General features: G+C 35.3%; 1 protein-coding gene across 1 annotated transcript; it reads left to right on the top strand.

Moving 5' to 3' along the window:
- Positions 1-2,764: 2,764 nt before the first annotated feature.
- Positions 2,765-11,475, top strand: LOC144970198 (COMM domain-containing protein 8-like). The gene is made up of 5 exons (XM_078909588.1): positions 2,765-2,847; positions 4,546-4,701; positions 5,808-5,960; positions 6,260-6,418; positions 7,013-11,475. Exons 1-5 carry the CDS (start codon positions 2,785-2,787, stop codon positions 7,040-7,042), a joined length of 561 nt encoding a protein of 186 aa, XP_078765714.1. The 5' UTR covers positions 2,765-2,784; the 3' UTR covers positions 7,043-11,475.
- Positions 11,476-12,801: the final 1,326 nt, after the last annotated feature.

Genomic DNA, 12,801 nt, shown 5'->3' with positions numbered 1-12,801 from the left:
TGTGTCCCAAGCCGTTGTGAAATGCTACAAAATCAACGGGACAGGACTGTCCCAGTCCCGTGTTCATATCGTTTGTGATAGTAGAAAAATATAGCAGACTTCCGCACTAGGACAAAAAAAGTCCCAGACTTGGCAGCGCCGTGTCAAAATTGAAATGCCTGTCTTTATTTTCTGCATCCCTACTACTACTACTCCTCCTCCTCCTCCTCCTCCTCCTCCCTCCTCCTCCTCCTACTACTACTACTACTACTACTACTACTACTACTACTACTACTATACTACTACTACTTACTGCTACTACTACTACTACTACTACTACTACTACTACTACTATACTACTACTACTACTACTACTACTACTGCTGCTGCTGCTGCTGCTGCTGCTGCTACTACTACTACTACTACTACTACTACTACTACTACTACTATACTACTACTACTACTACTTACTACTACTACTATACTACTACTACTACTACTACTACTACTACTACTACTACTACTACTACTACTACTGCTACTATACTACTATGCTACTACTGCTACTATTGCTACTACTACTACTATACTACTACTACTACTACTACTACTACTACTGCTGCTACTACTACTACTACTACTACTACTACTACTACTACTACTACTACTACTACTATTTCTATTGTTGCTTCTGCTGTGGCTAATGCCACTAATATATTAATACCTGCATCCCTTATATTTTGTATTTATTTCCAATTCCATTGTATTTATTTTCCAACAATAGTCCACACTTTATAATTTGGTTCACTTTCTTTACTGCATTACACAGTTCCTCCCGCCTCCCCTCTTTTGACATAATTAAGTACGCACCTTTTATAAATTTCTATTGCTCTGTTTTAATTCGCGCTTCCTCACAAAGTAGCATACAATTTCCTGCCCATCAATGTTTTTGTTTATGCATCTTAACAACGCCACTACCACATTATCTCATTCGTCTGTAGTTTTTAATTCATCATGTGTTGTTGATGAAGGGGAAACCCGAAACGTCCATTTTATCTGTTTTCGTATATTAAACTGAAGCTTACATTCAATTTCACAGTTTTAATTTATTTATTTATTTCAATTCTGAATATAAAAAAGCAAGAACAATTCAAAAATAATTCTATGTGATGAAACCACGTAAAGAAGGCATAGCAACATAAATATTTTCGGCAATTTAAAAGTGTATGTTTATAAATATAATTTAAGAAGTGTCACACTTTGTGACACAGCAGTAACGTGTCTAAAACCGGTCGCACATCTATTCGATAACTTGTGGGATCACTTATCTTTATCGTTATTTATTTCGGGAATTCTCAATGAAAATATTTATAAGTTAGTCGGGACGCTAGTCTGTAGTCTATCGCAGATTACTATCCCAGCTTGACAGGTACCTTTTACACCTGAATGGAGTGAGTGATTGGAGTAAATTTTCTTGCTCTAGAAAGTACAAGTTGGCTTCGGTCGGAATCGAACACAGAACCTCTGAGTCCAGAGTACAACGCGCTAACCATAGGCCATCTTGCCTCCTAAGCTTATAAATCCGGAACTTATCCATGTTTCTGTGGCGTTGAGCAGACAGATAACAGTTTAAAATTTAAAATAATAAAATTCATTTTTTCATCCATAGGGGAAATTTTTCTCGAGGGTCTATTCCAAGGTAAGACTGGAATAACCCGGCGTCAGCCGCAATGCAGCGCCGCAAATTTAGCTAGGACAATGTATACCAGGCGTCAGCCGCAGTGCAGCGCCGCAAATTGAGCTAGGCGAGGTGACTTAATCAACTGATGCCTTTCGGGTACGAAGCATGCTGACTTTCTATTATCCTCTTGAATGATGCTAGTCCGTCAAAGATTACTTTCATCAGCGAACTGGTATCATTTGCACCTGGGTAAAATGAGGTGATTCCAAGAAAGTCATTTTAAGATAAGATCGGAATCACCATAGAGTCTACGGAATTGACCCTTGAGCAATCTTTGGGTCATTAAAGGATGCACCCAATATTGTTTTCTCTTTCAATTTGTCTTTTTTTTTCCACGTGGTAAAGCACAGAAATATGCAACTCTATTTCATCCATTACTACTACTCTACTAGTAGTAGTAGTAGTAGTACTAGTAGTAGTAGTAGTAGTAGTAGTAGTAGTAGTAGTAGTAGTAGTAGTAGTAGTAGTAGTAGTAGTAGTCGTAGTCGTGGTAGTGGTAGTGGTAGTGGTAGTAGTAGTAGTAGTAGTAGTAGTAGTAGTAGTGTAGTAGTAGTAGTAGTAGTAGTAGTAGTAGTAGTAGTAGTAGTAGAGTCGTAGTCGTAGTCGTGGTATTGGTAGTGGTAGTAGTAGCAGTAGCAATAATATTACTTTTGCTATAAGAATATTTCATGATTATATAAATCTTATGTAAACAAATCCCATTGTACAGTGTAAAAAATCATTGTCGTCATGTCGTATCTTATGTTGATTCATAAAATGTGAATTATTACAGTTGCAATTGCCTACAAAAAAACTTTTGAGTCTTGTAAAAAAATAAAAAATAATGCATTCGCCCAGGTGTGTCCTGGGACAGTCCTGTCCTAGTGCGGAACCCTTTTGAATAGAAGTTTTCTCCATTGGGACAGGACAAATTTGTCCGGGACAGTTTTGTCCTAGTGCGGAAGGAGGGTTACTTTTCAGTGAACATGAGACTCCCCATACCACCTATTCTATGCATCTACTCATCAAAAGTAAAGATACACTTGAAATCTAAGTTAGAGAAGTCACATGATACAGCATTCAAGATGGCAGACTGGAGTCATTTATCAGGGCTCTTTAGCAAAGTTTCTGCCTGTGACATAAGTAACGTATGTTGCAATTTTCTTATATCTGTTATATAGCGCAAAATACAGTAAATGTGGAATAGTTTAACCACAGTTTTGATTAAATTCGGTAATGATTTTCCTTAAATGGGAATTTATCATTTTATGTAGAGCCGATGCCCGCCCCTGCCCTGACTGATACTGATACTGAGGACGATGAGTGAAGAGGAGTAGCACAGGTCCAGGGGCACAAGCAAAAAACTAGACCAGCACGGTTTTCTTGGCTTTTGTCTCCTCCAATTACTATTTATATTGCTGTTTTTCGACAAGTTCCTGGCACTGGCTTCGCTTTGTGATTAATTTTATCTATTAATTATTTATTATTATTATTATTATTATTATTATTATTATTATTATTATTATTATTATTGGTATATCTAGTTATATTATTTATATCAATATAAAGGGTACCATCGTAAAAAAGTGGTCCCTGCCGAGCGGAGTAATTTTTACCAACGTTTTGTTGGCCAGATGTTTTAATGTTTATCAAGCAAAATAGCAGCCAAATTATTTTTTTATGTGGGCATAAAAAATACAGCCAAATTTTTTCTTTATGTTGCCAAAAATGGAACAAAGTCTAAAAAATGTTGGCGAACCTATCTAAAATTCTGTACCAATGCAAAAGGTGTAAAAGAATGTTATTCAAACATCTGTGTGGCGTCTTTACTTTGCATGCATTCATCAAGATGGGATTCCAGTGTAGCTCTTGAATCGCCATTAGCGTTTTTTCAATAGCATCGAACTGTATTTGTGCAATATATGTCTGTATATAAATCACATTTATTAGGCCTTAGACCTCAATGAAACAAAGGTAAAAATAGTGAACAATGGCATAAAAAATTCAAAATTTGAAAAACTAATTAAGGAGAAGAAAAAAAATAACTATTCACAAGGAAAGAGAAACAAAATCCATTTTCCAATGGGGGCACATCAAATTTGTATTCTCTACTTACTATCCAATTTTGAGCATTATTATTATTGCTTTATATTTCAATATAGGCCTAATGGGTTTTTGAATGAAAAACATGGAAAAATCACGAAAAAAGGATGCGAAAGCTCTTCAGTAAAAAGAATAAAAAAGGCGAAGAACAAAGCTTGGGATCTCCAATAACCTACGCTAGGCCATAGAGGTGGGAGGCTAGGCCCAGACATGTTTGTCCGTTACTTAGTGCCAATTTTTGATGCTAGCATTGAAAGTTGCCATCTTTTCACAATTTTTCATAGCATTTGTTGTTTTTTTAAAACAAAAAATCGTCAATTTAGCCTAAAAACGGCGAATATTGCGGCTTTTTGCGACCAAATAAAAATTTGCGGCTTTTTGCAGTCAAGGGTGATATTTGCGGCAGCGAAAAACTGTGGGGACAGGTCAACCAATCTTTCTGGTCCAACAATGTTGGGTTTATCAGGATTCCACTCTACTTTACCAAACTTTTCCTGTTTAAATTACAATCCGGAACAAACTCCTTTCATGCTCCTTTTACCCATGGTACTTTTAAAGCTCTCTGAAAAAAAGAAAGAAAAGAAAATAGGGTTGCCGATGATCCGAGACCAAAAACAACAGTTTCTTTCCATTCCAACCAATTGAAAATTAGTTAAACGTTTACTTTTTTGTGTGCATAAAAACCATTTTTTGTTTGAGATCTTTCTGTGCCATAATGTCCATCAATTATCATTTTATGAAAGGTTTGTCATTTGATTGCTGAGAGTTTCTGCCAAGATAAAGCCATTAGGTCTGACCAGCTCATTTCATCATGGTCAATAGAAGAATGGTGGGATGTGAGGGCTGCGCTTATTGAATTGATGAAAAAAGCCACTCAACAAGACTGGACCAGGGAACAGGTAGGTCACATAGTCAATTCTCTCTCTCTCTCTCTCTCTCTCTCTCTCTCTCTCTCTCTCTCTCTCTCTCTCTCTCTCTCTCTCTCTCTCTCCCTCTCTCTCTCTCTCTCTCTCTCTCTCTCTCTTTTCCACTCTCTCTCTCCCACTCTATCTCTGTCTCATCTCCCCTTCTCCCTCTCTCTTGCACACAGACACACTCGCTCTTCTCTGATTTCTTGTCTTACTATGTCGTCACTCAATCATGCAGCCATGGTACTTCCCTTATATTTAAAATCACTCCTTCCACCCTCCCCGTTTCCTCTTCTCATCCACCCTAAACCTTGTCCCTATTTTGAATTTCATGTAATTGATAGTTAATCAGAGTTTAATAAAATGATAAGCTATTGTCATATGTTCATCCAGATAGAAGTCAAGCAAGGTTTTTCACAGTATTTTACTTTTCGGGGTGCAGATAGCTCAGTTGGTAGAGTACTTGTGTAACAAACAAAACGACCAGTACTGATCCTGGGTAAAGCCAAGATTTTTTTCTGACCCACTCCTCCACCTAGCAGTGAAAGATAGTTGGGTCATTTTGATATGATCGCAAGCACTATTTGATAGACAAGTGACCTCGTCAAAGGTAGACAATCAACTGTCATTTGCTACTATTCATTTGACACTACAGAAAATTGGATAAACTCTGGATTTGTTTTTTGTTTTTTTTTCTCCCTCTCTAATGATGTTATTTAATTTTTGATACTTTACAACTTTCTACCTTAGAGTTTTTGTCATTTGAGAGCTTGAGAGTATAAGGGAGAGAGGTTCCTCCGGGCTTGTTAAGAGTATTTTGTAAATGTGTGATAACACATCACACTCACACTACACACACACACACACACACAAATTAAATTACGAGATGAAATTATCTATTGGCAAGAGGCTTTACTTCACTTACATTTTTCTCCCTACCTGACTGTTGATTTTAATAGAACTTCACTTTTTAAAATCAACAATGTTTCAACATTGCTTACTGTTTAACTTTATGATTGTTCACTAAGGTATTAACGCTTAATTTTGCTAATTCATTTTTGATAGATGTGATTAGATTTTACTTATTTTTTTAATAGATTCACAAAGAGCTTGATTCGGTCAATGATGCATACAAGTCTGCAATCTCAGAAGCTATTTGCATCCATTCCAAGTCCATGAAGAGGAAATTACTTCAAAATACAGCATCCATATCTCAAGCTGTTTTATCTGATTTTGATTGGAAACTCCAGGTTTGCATCTTTGCATTATATTTTATTGTCTTTTTACGGGTTTCAATATCTGTGTTTTTATATTTCCAATTACTGTATTTATTTCTTAGTGTAATATTTACATATAATTGCCAATAAAGTTTATGTAGGAAACTAACAATGCATTGTGTGGCATTCTCAAAAGTTAGAGGTGCCTAGATGAGCCAATAAGAGGGAGAGAAAAATAAAGTGTGAATGTGACTCATCTGTAGCATTCTCATATGGTGTTATCAACATTCTCAGTTTTTACAATCTGACTTTACACTGTCTACATTTTCCAGCTGGCTTTATCTAGCGACAAGATGTCCAGTCTCCATCAACCCCTAGTTACACTTGACCTGGATATCCGACAAGCCAATGGGGACAGGAAAGAAGTTGCTCTTGAGATGAACAAAGAGGAACTGGCAAAACTAATTGCCTCTCTTGAAAATTGTAGTAAGGTAAGATGACCTTGATGCTGACTTAGTGTTTGTCAGTTTAAGAAATCATATTCATTCTCCACAATAAAACATCAAATCTTAACTTTGACCATAATTTCAATTTTCAGCATTTAAACCACCTCTGACATAATACTGTTTTAGGTGGTAGAATTTCTTTTAAACAGCTGGATTGCAGTATTACAATCGACTCTCAGAGCACCAGATTTTATGGGTCCTAATAAATTTTCACGTTTAAGATTTATTTGTATTTATTTATAGATTTGTTTTTGGTCTGCATATGGAGGAGGGAGTGGTGATTCCATGGACTTGCCTTAACCTGTAAATCTGTTATCGGCTTAATTTAATATTGTGGTAAAAGGCAATATTTTGCTTCAGTTAAACGCCTAGAGCCCAATCCTATGGGAAACTGCATGCCATACAAATGCTCTTATTCTTTATATTGAGATTATTTCAAATTTAACAATGAGACTGTAACAGTTTGGGTCTTCCTGACTCGTAAATAAGTACCTTGAATTTATTTTCTCTAACCTCCTTTTCTATGTGGTATCTAATTTTATTTTATTTTAATTTTACCCATTTCATCCTTCCTAACAGTCAGTGCAGCAGCTTACAGTCCCATCATGATGATTATTTATTCACAATACAGCATCAAGGACTTCAGACAGCAAGAAAAGATTTTCATTATTTATTTTTTAAATTGGATTTTAATCAAAAAGATTAAACATACCATTGCCTTTTCATCATGCTGACCCTATTCGTATTTACAAAATAATGATGTAAAAGTAAAATGGAGTATTGCAACCAAACCTTTTTGAAATTTTACTTTTATAATGATTGTGAGAGCAGAGAAAAATTCCTTGTTTCTGTATGTTCTCTGTCTGCCATGTCCCATATTTGAAGGAAATGACTCACTCCAGCAATTCTGCAGTTTCTTGACCCTTCACTTATTGATGCCAGCAGGATAAGAGTGAAAAGATAATGGCATGTTTCATCCTCTAATATGTACTGATTTTGTATGCTGATGAGTGCATGAAGTAATGGAAAACAAGAAAACCAAAACATCCAGGGCTGCATTCTTCATGACAAACAGGAATTTTGGTTATGGTAGTCAATAATCCTTTATAGTCCTTATGGCCCATAGAGCTCAAGTTTTTCTGTATTCCGCAACTGTATTGCCAATTCAGGAGGCAAACATTTACAGAACTTTTACGCAAGCACATTGACAGTCCAGTTTAGCAGGTAATTTGAAAATATACTGAGAGTTTACAACATACTGAATTCCGTAAATATATGGAAAATTGACAACCTTGAACATTAATGGATAGTAGCAATTGCTTGTCGATTAGGACTCTTGTCTATCGTAAAATATTTTCCTTGTGATATAATAGTTCCAGCAAACTAATCATTGATGGGTGGATCGGATTGAGGAGGGGCAGAAGGCTGAGGCTCAGGAAAAATAATTACAACTGCACCCTGAATCAACGTAAGTCCCTTTACATTAGGTATCTCAAACTACTGCTGTTAACAGGTGAATGTTTCTTCACAAATCATCATAAATGAGATCTCTTTGAAAAGTCTCTCTTTCTCTTGAATTTAAGTTAATTAGTCATTAGTGAAAGACTTATACCATTAAAATCAGCAGCCTTTGAAGATTATAATATTCAAAATTGGGCCTGCTAGCTTGAAAGCGCCATCTATGTCAACAAATCCTGTTTTTTTTTTTCTCCCCCCTATACAAGATTTAGGTTTTTTCACAAATCATTTTTAAAAATATGAGGCCTATTTGATCAGTCTTTCTCTGTCTTGAACTGAAGTTAATGGTGAAAAACTTATACCATTAAAATCAGCAGTTTTTGAAGATTACAATAGCAAAAATTGGGCCTGCTAGCTTTTTTCAGTGCAAAGCGCCATCTATGTAAACAAAAGCCTATTTTTTTTCTTTCCCTTACCAAGATATATTTTTCTTCACAAATCATCAACAAATGAAACTTTAAAAACCCATAACTTTTTTATTTTTTTTCCGATTTTGATAAATAAAGTGTTATTTTCCATGGTTTTGGAAGGCACATGTGGCTTTGTAATTAATTTTTGCTATTTGTACAAGGAAATCTTAGTTTGGGATACCTATTTACATTGAGTTGAGATACCTGTCATTGAGCTGAAGGAATCCTCAACAATTTGGTTGACAAATGACTGATTATGCTCTGGTAGTTTTAAGTTTAAGGGAATTTAGGGTGTAAACTTTTTAGAAATGATATTAGATACATTTGTTTCTGAAATAAAATCATTTTTATGACGATCTTTCCAAGCAAATTATTTACAAATTTGATTTACTCATTGTTGTGCATTTCAAATGCTGTACTTTTTTCATAATGTAAATAGCTTCTCATTGAAAATAATATATGAGTTTTTGATTGTATGACAAGTACTGAATAGTGATAACTGTAAAGAGCTTGAAGTTTGCATTGAATTTGAATGAGATTAAGCGTGAAGTAACGACCGTTAATTGCTTTTTTTTCTTTTTGTCCATATAATCCAAATATTTTGAGATTAAGACTGGGTAATAAAACAAGAGGTGCAGGAATCTCCACACCCAAATACACAATCCTACGCTTACAATTTTGTTTGCTTTTTAAATCTACCAATTTCTTTATATACTATTTATGTTGATAAATGTAAAATCAAATTCTAATTCCCCACATGGTTATATTGCATTAAATAACAAATTGACGACACGCACTAAGTTCAGGATGGCACTAACATTTCACTTCAGTAAGTTCAGACTTCTCTTTTCATTGTTACCACATTTTTCAGTCTGGGTGGGGATCCTGAACTCCCATAGTGGACAGGGAGGTACTTGCTATGTCTTCTATCACCCTGTGTCTGTTCTCCAATTGCTTTCTGTCTTTGTCTTGGAATGAGATTACATACTTGGTTTTGACCTGACCCGGGCCAGAGGTCTTGGCTGGGAGGGAAACAGTCAAATGTATAGTTATAGTTTTGGGAGATGATATTTTTTTCCTTGTAAATCACCTCTCTTGTTATGTACTGTTATTTTTTATTTTTAACATATAATTTGTAAACATTTGAGTGTATTCCTCTTAGTGGGACCTGTGCTGGTGTCTGGTTGGGACTTTTAGGTGAACTCAAACTAAGTACACTGATATTGTGCTCTTGGAATCTAAATCTTTTCCCTATTTGAACCGATTCCCCTTTGTCTTACTTTTTTCTTCAAGCCCTTTTAATTGTAAATCAAGAATGTCTTTACTATTCAATTTTCTTCTTTTTTACTGGCGCTGATATATGACCTAAATGTGTTGCAAGCGCCGTAAAACCCTTAAAAATAAACAAACAAAACATTTTTCAGTCGTTTAAAGAGATAGAAATGTTGATTATAAATGTATGATCCACGTCTTGTATTGTCTGTTATATTTATGTTATACCTCTAATATCCTGTGATCATGACCATATTGATTTTATTGAATAATAGGAAAAACTGAAAAAGGCAACAACAAAAAAATGGCAAAACATACTGGCACACCCACAAATAAAACTACAAATGTTCATTCACATACACACTCACACACACACACACACACAAATTGACAAATCCAGCCTCAAACAATTGGTCGTGTTGATTAAAACTTAAAACTTTTTTATTTATTTTAATCTTCAATTCGATCAAGGAAAGCTGATACTACAGTGATGTAGCAAAACCAATTTTATTTTTTTCTATTTTTTTTTTTTTACACTTTCAACACACTTAATTCTCCTCCCAACTATATACTGATACTACAGTGATGTAGCAAAACCAATTTTATTTTTTTCTATTTTTTTTTTTTTACACTTTCAACACACTTAATTCTCCTCCCAACTATATACTTCTTTCCACTGTTGACTATAAATTACTATAAAAATCTGAAGACAATGCTTGGTAGGATGGAAAGAATTAGCTTTTATTTTTACCGATGTTACTGATTATGCATATTTATCAAATATAGTCCACTTCCAGTTTGTACTATTATCAATATGATTCACATTACTCTAATTATTTCTCAACAGGCCATATAAAATCGGATAAATTTACTTTTTACGGGTTTTCTGTTGCACCCTTTTGTTCCTGCAGATTGCAATATCCGTCACTGCTGACAACCAGGAGCTCATAACACATTGAATGCTTGCTAATGGGAAAACAAATAGTTGTATATTATTGTGGTAGATGATAATCTATTTTTTTTTTAAATCATCGCCGTTAAGAAAATGCTATTGTATTTACTTGTACTATGATAAACTTGTACTTGTAACCATTTGAGCATGTCACTAATGGTTAGGATGTGGTGTTTGAATGGAGTATAGATAATTATCTTTCCCCTCTATTTTCCTGGTATATTAAACCATTTGTGTGTGTGTGTGTGTGTGTCTGTGTGTGTGTGTGTGTGTGAATACACATTTTTAGTTTTATTTGTGGGTGTGCCAGTGTGTTTTGCCATTATTTGTTGTTGCATTTTTGATTCTGAGTTAATACCATAGTCAGCACAAATCCTTCAGAGCCCTTGGAGCTGGAGTTTATCCCTGGTTCTATAGCATGAAACGGACAATAGCAATAATAATTGCGATCCACCCTTTGAATAGGACGCTACTCTAACTCTAATACAAAGTACTTTCTACCAGATTGAACATACCCAGCTACCCAATCATTGATGGGGGGAAGATTCTGACTTCACATGGGATTGATCTCAGTCTCTTTTCGTGTGAAGCGAGTGCTTTACCAACTCTATAAAGACCCTATAAATACCCGAGTCTAGTCTAAAAAGATAGCTATTGGAATTTGCTTTAACAAGTTTCCTTTTCTTGTGAGCTTGTATTGTTGTGACAAGGCCATCCTCATTCTCTTTACTGGTGCTGAAATGATGAACGAGTGTCAAAGGCACCATTAAAGAACAAAATTCATTTCACAGAAAAATGTATGGAATGGAGTATAGATAATCATCTTTCCCCTCTATTTTTTTTGGTATATTAAACCATTTTGATGAATAAAATAAGCAATGCCATTTTAATTTTATAGATTTGTGTTTTCTGTAATATTCTACTTTACATAATTATAGGATACAATCGTTTTGACAGATTACAATTTTTGAAAAAACAAACTGAGTGGGTTTCCTGGACCTCCCCTAGTGGGCAGGGAGGCACATACTGTGTCTTCTATCCCCATATACTATAACTGTTTTCCAACATGCTTTCTGCCTTTGGCTTAGAATGAGATTACTTAGTTTTGTCTGGGTGGGGATCCTGACCTCCCATAGCGGGCAGGGAGGTACATACTGTGTCTTCTATCCCCTGATATCTGTTTTCCAACATGCTTTCTGTCTTTGTCTTGGAATGAGGTTACTTGGTTTTGTCCTGGCCCTGGTTGGGGTCCTGGCTGGGAGGGAAACAGTTAAATGCATAGTTATTGTTTTGGGAGATGATATTTTTTTTCCTTGTAAATCATCTCTCTGTTATGTATTATTATATTTGTTATTTTTAATGTATAGTGTAAGCATTTGAGTGTATTCGTCTTCGTTGGATTTTGTGCTTGTGTCCGGATGAGACTTTTAGGTGATCTCAAACTAAGTACCTTGGTGGTATGCTCTTGGAATCTACATCTAATCCCTATTTGTTCCCAGTTCCCCTTTTGTCTTCCTTTTTCTTGGGTGCTCTAATTGTAATTCTAGAACTTTTTACTATCCCATTTTCTGCCTTTTTACTGACGCTGATATGACCTAAATGTGTTGCAAGCGCCGTAAAACCCTTAAAAAGATAAGAAAAGAAAATTACGTCATCAATTTTTGTTGTGGATATGCTAGAATTGTGTAGAATAAAGTGTACTCGTAATGAAAGTCAACCGTAAAAGAAAGATTAGCATATTTTTTTTGGTATTAATTTGAATCAAGGGGCTGATATAATTAGCCTGAATTAAAAGGTGTGCAAGTTGCTTGTAGATCAGTCTTTAAAAAAATAGTTTTATAATTTTTAGATTTGCCTGTAATTCTGTGCTTGATGATATAAATTTTATATTGGCTGTTCGGAACAACGTTGCTCCCAACCCAATTTTTATTATTTTTTTTATAATAGATTTACAAAAAGAGAAGAAGAAATTAAGCTAAGATGCTTCCCAATATTTTGTATCTTACTTGTTTAGATGGGTGGGGTTCCTGACCTCCCATAGTGGGCAGGGGGGGGGGGGGGTACATACTGTGTCTTCTATCCCCTTATAACTGTTTTCCAACATGCTTTCTGTCTTTGTCTTGGAATGAGATTACTTGGTTTTATCCTGGCCCTGGCCGGAGTCCTAGCTTGAAGGGAAACAGTCAAATGCATAGTTATTGTTTTGGGAGATGACG

Source organism: Berghia stephanieae, chromosome 4 (assembly GCF_034508935.2).
Source record: "Berghia stephanieae isolate SIO BIC M18660-M18661 chromosome 4, UCSD_Bste_1.3, whole genome shotgun sequence".
NCBI lineage: Eukaryota > Metazoa > Mollusca > Gastropoda > Nudibranchia > Aeolidiidae > Berghia > Berghia stephanieae.
Note: the sequence above shows the minus strand (reverse complement) of the source record. Positions and strands in the feature narration are given on the sequence as shown.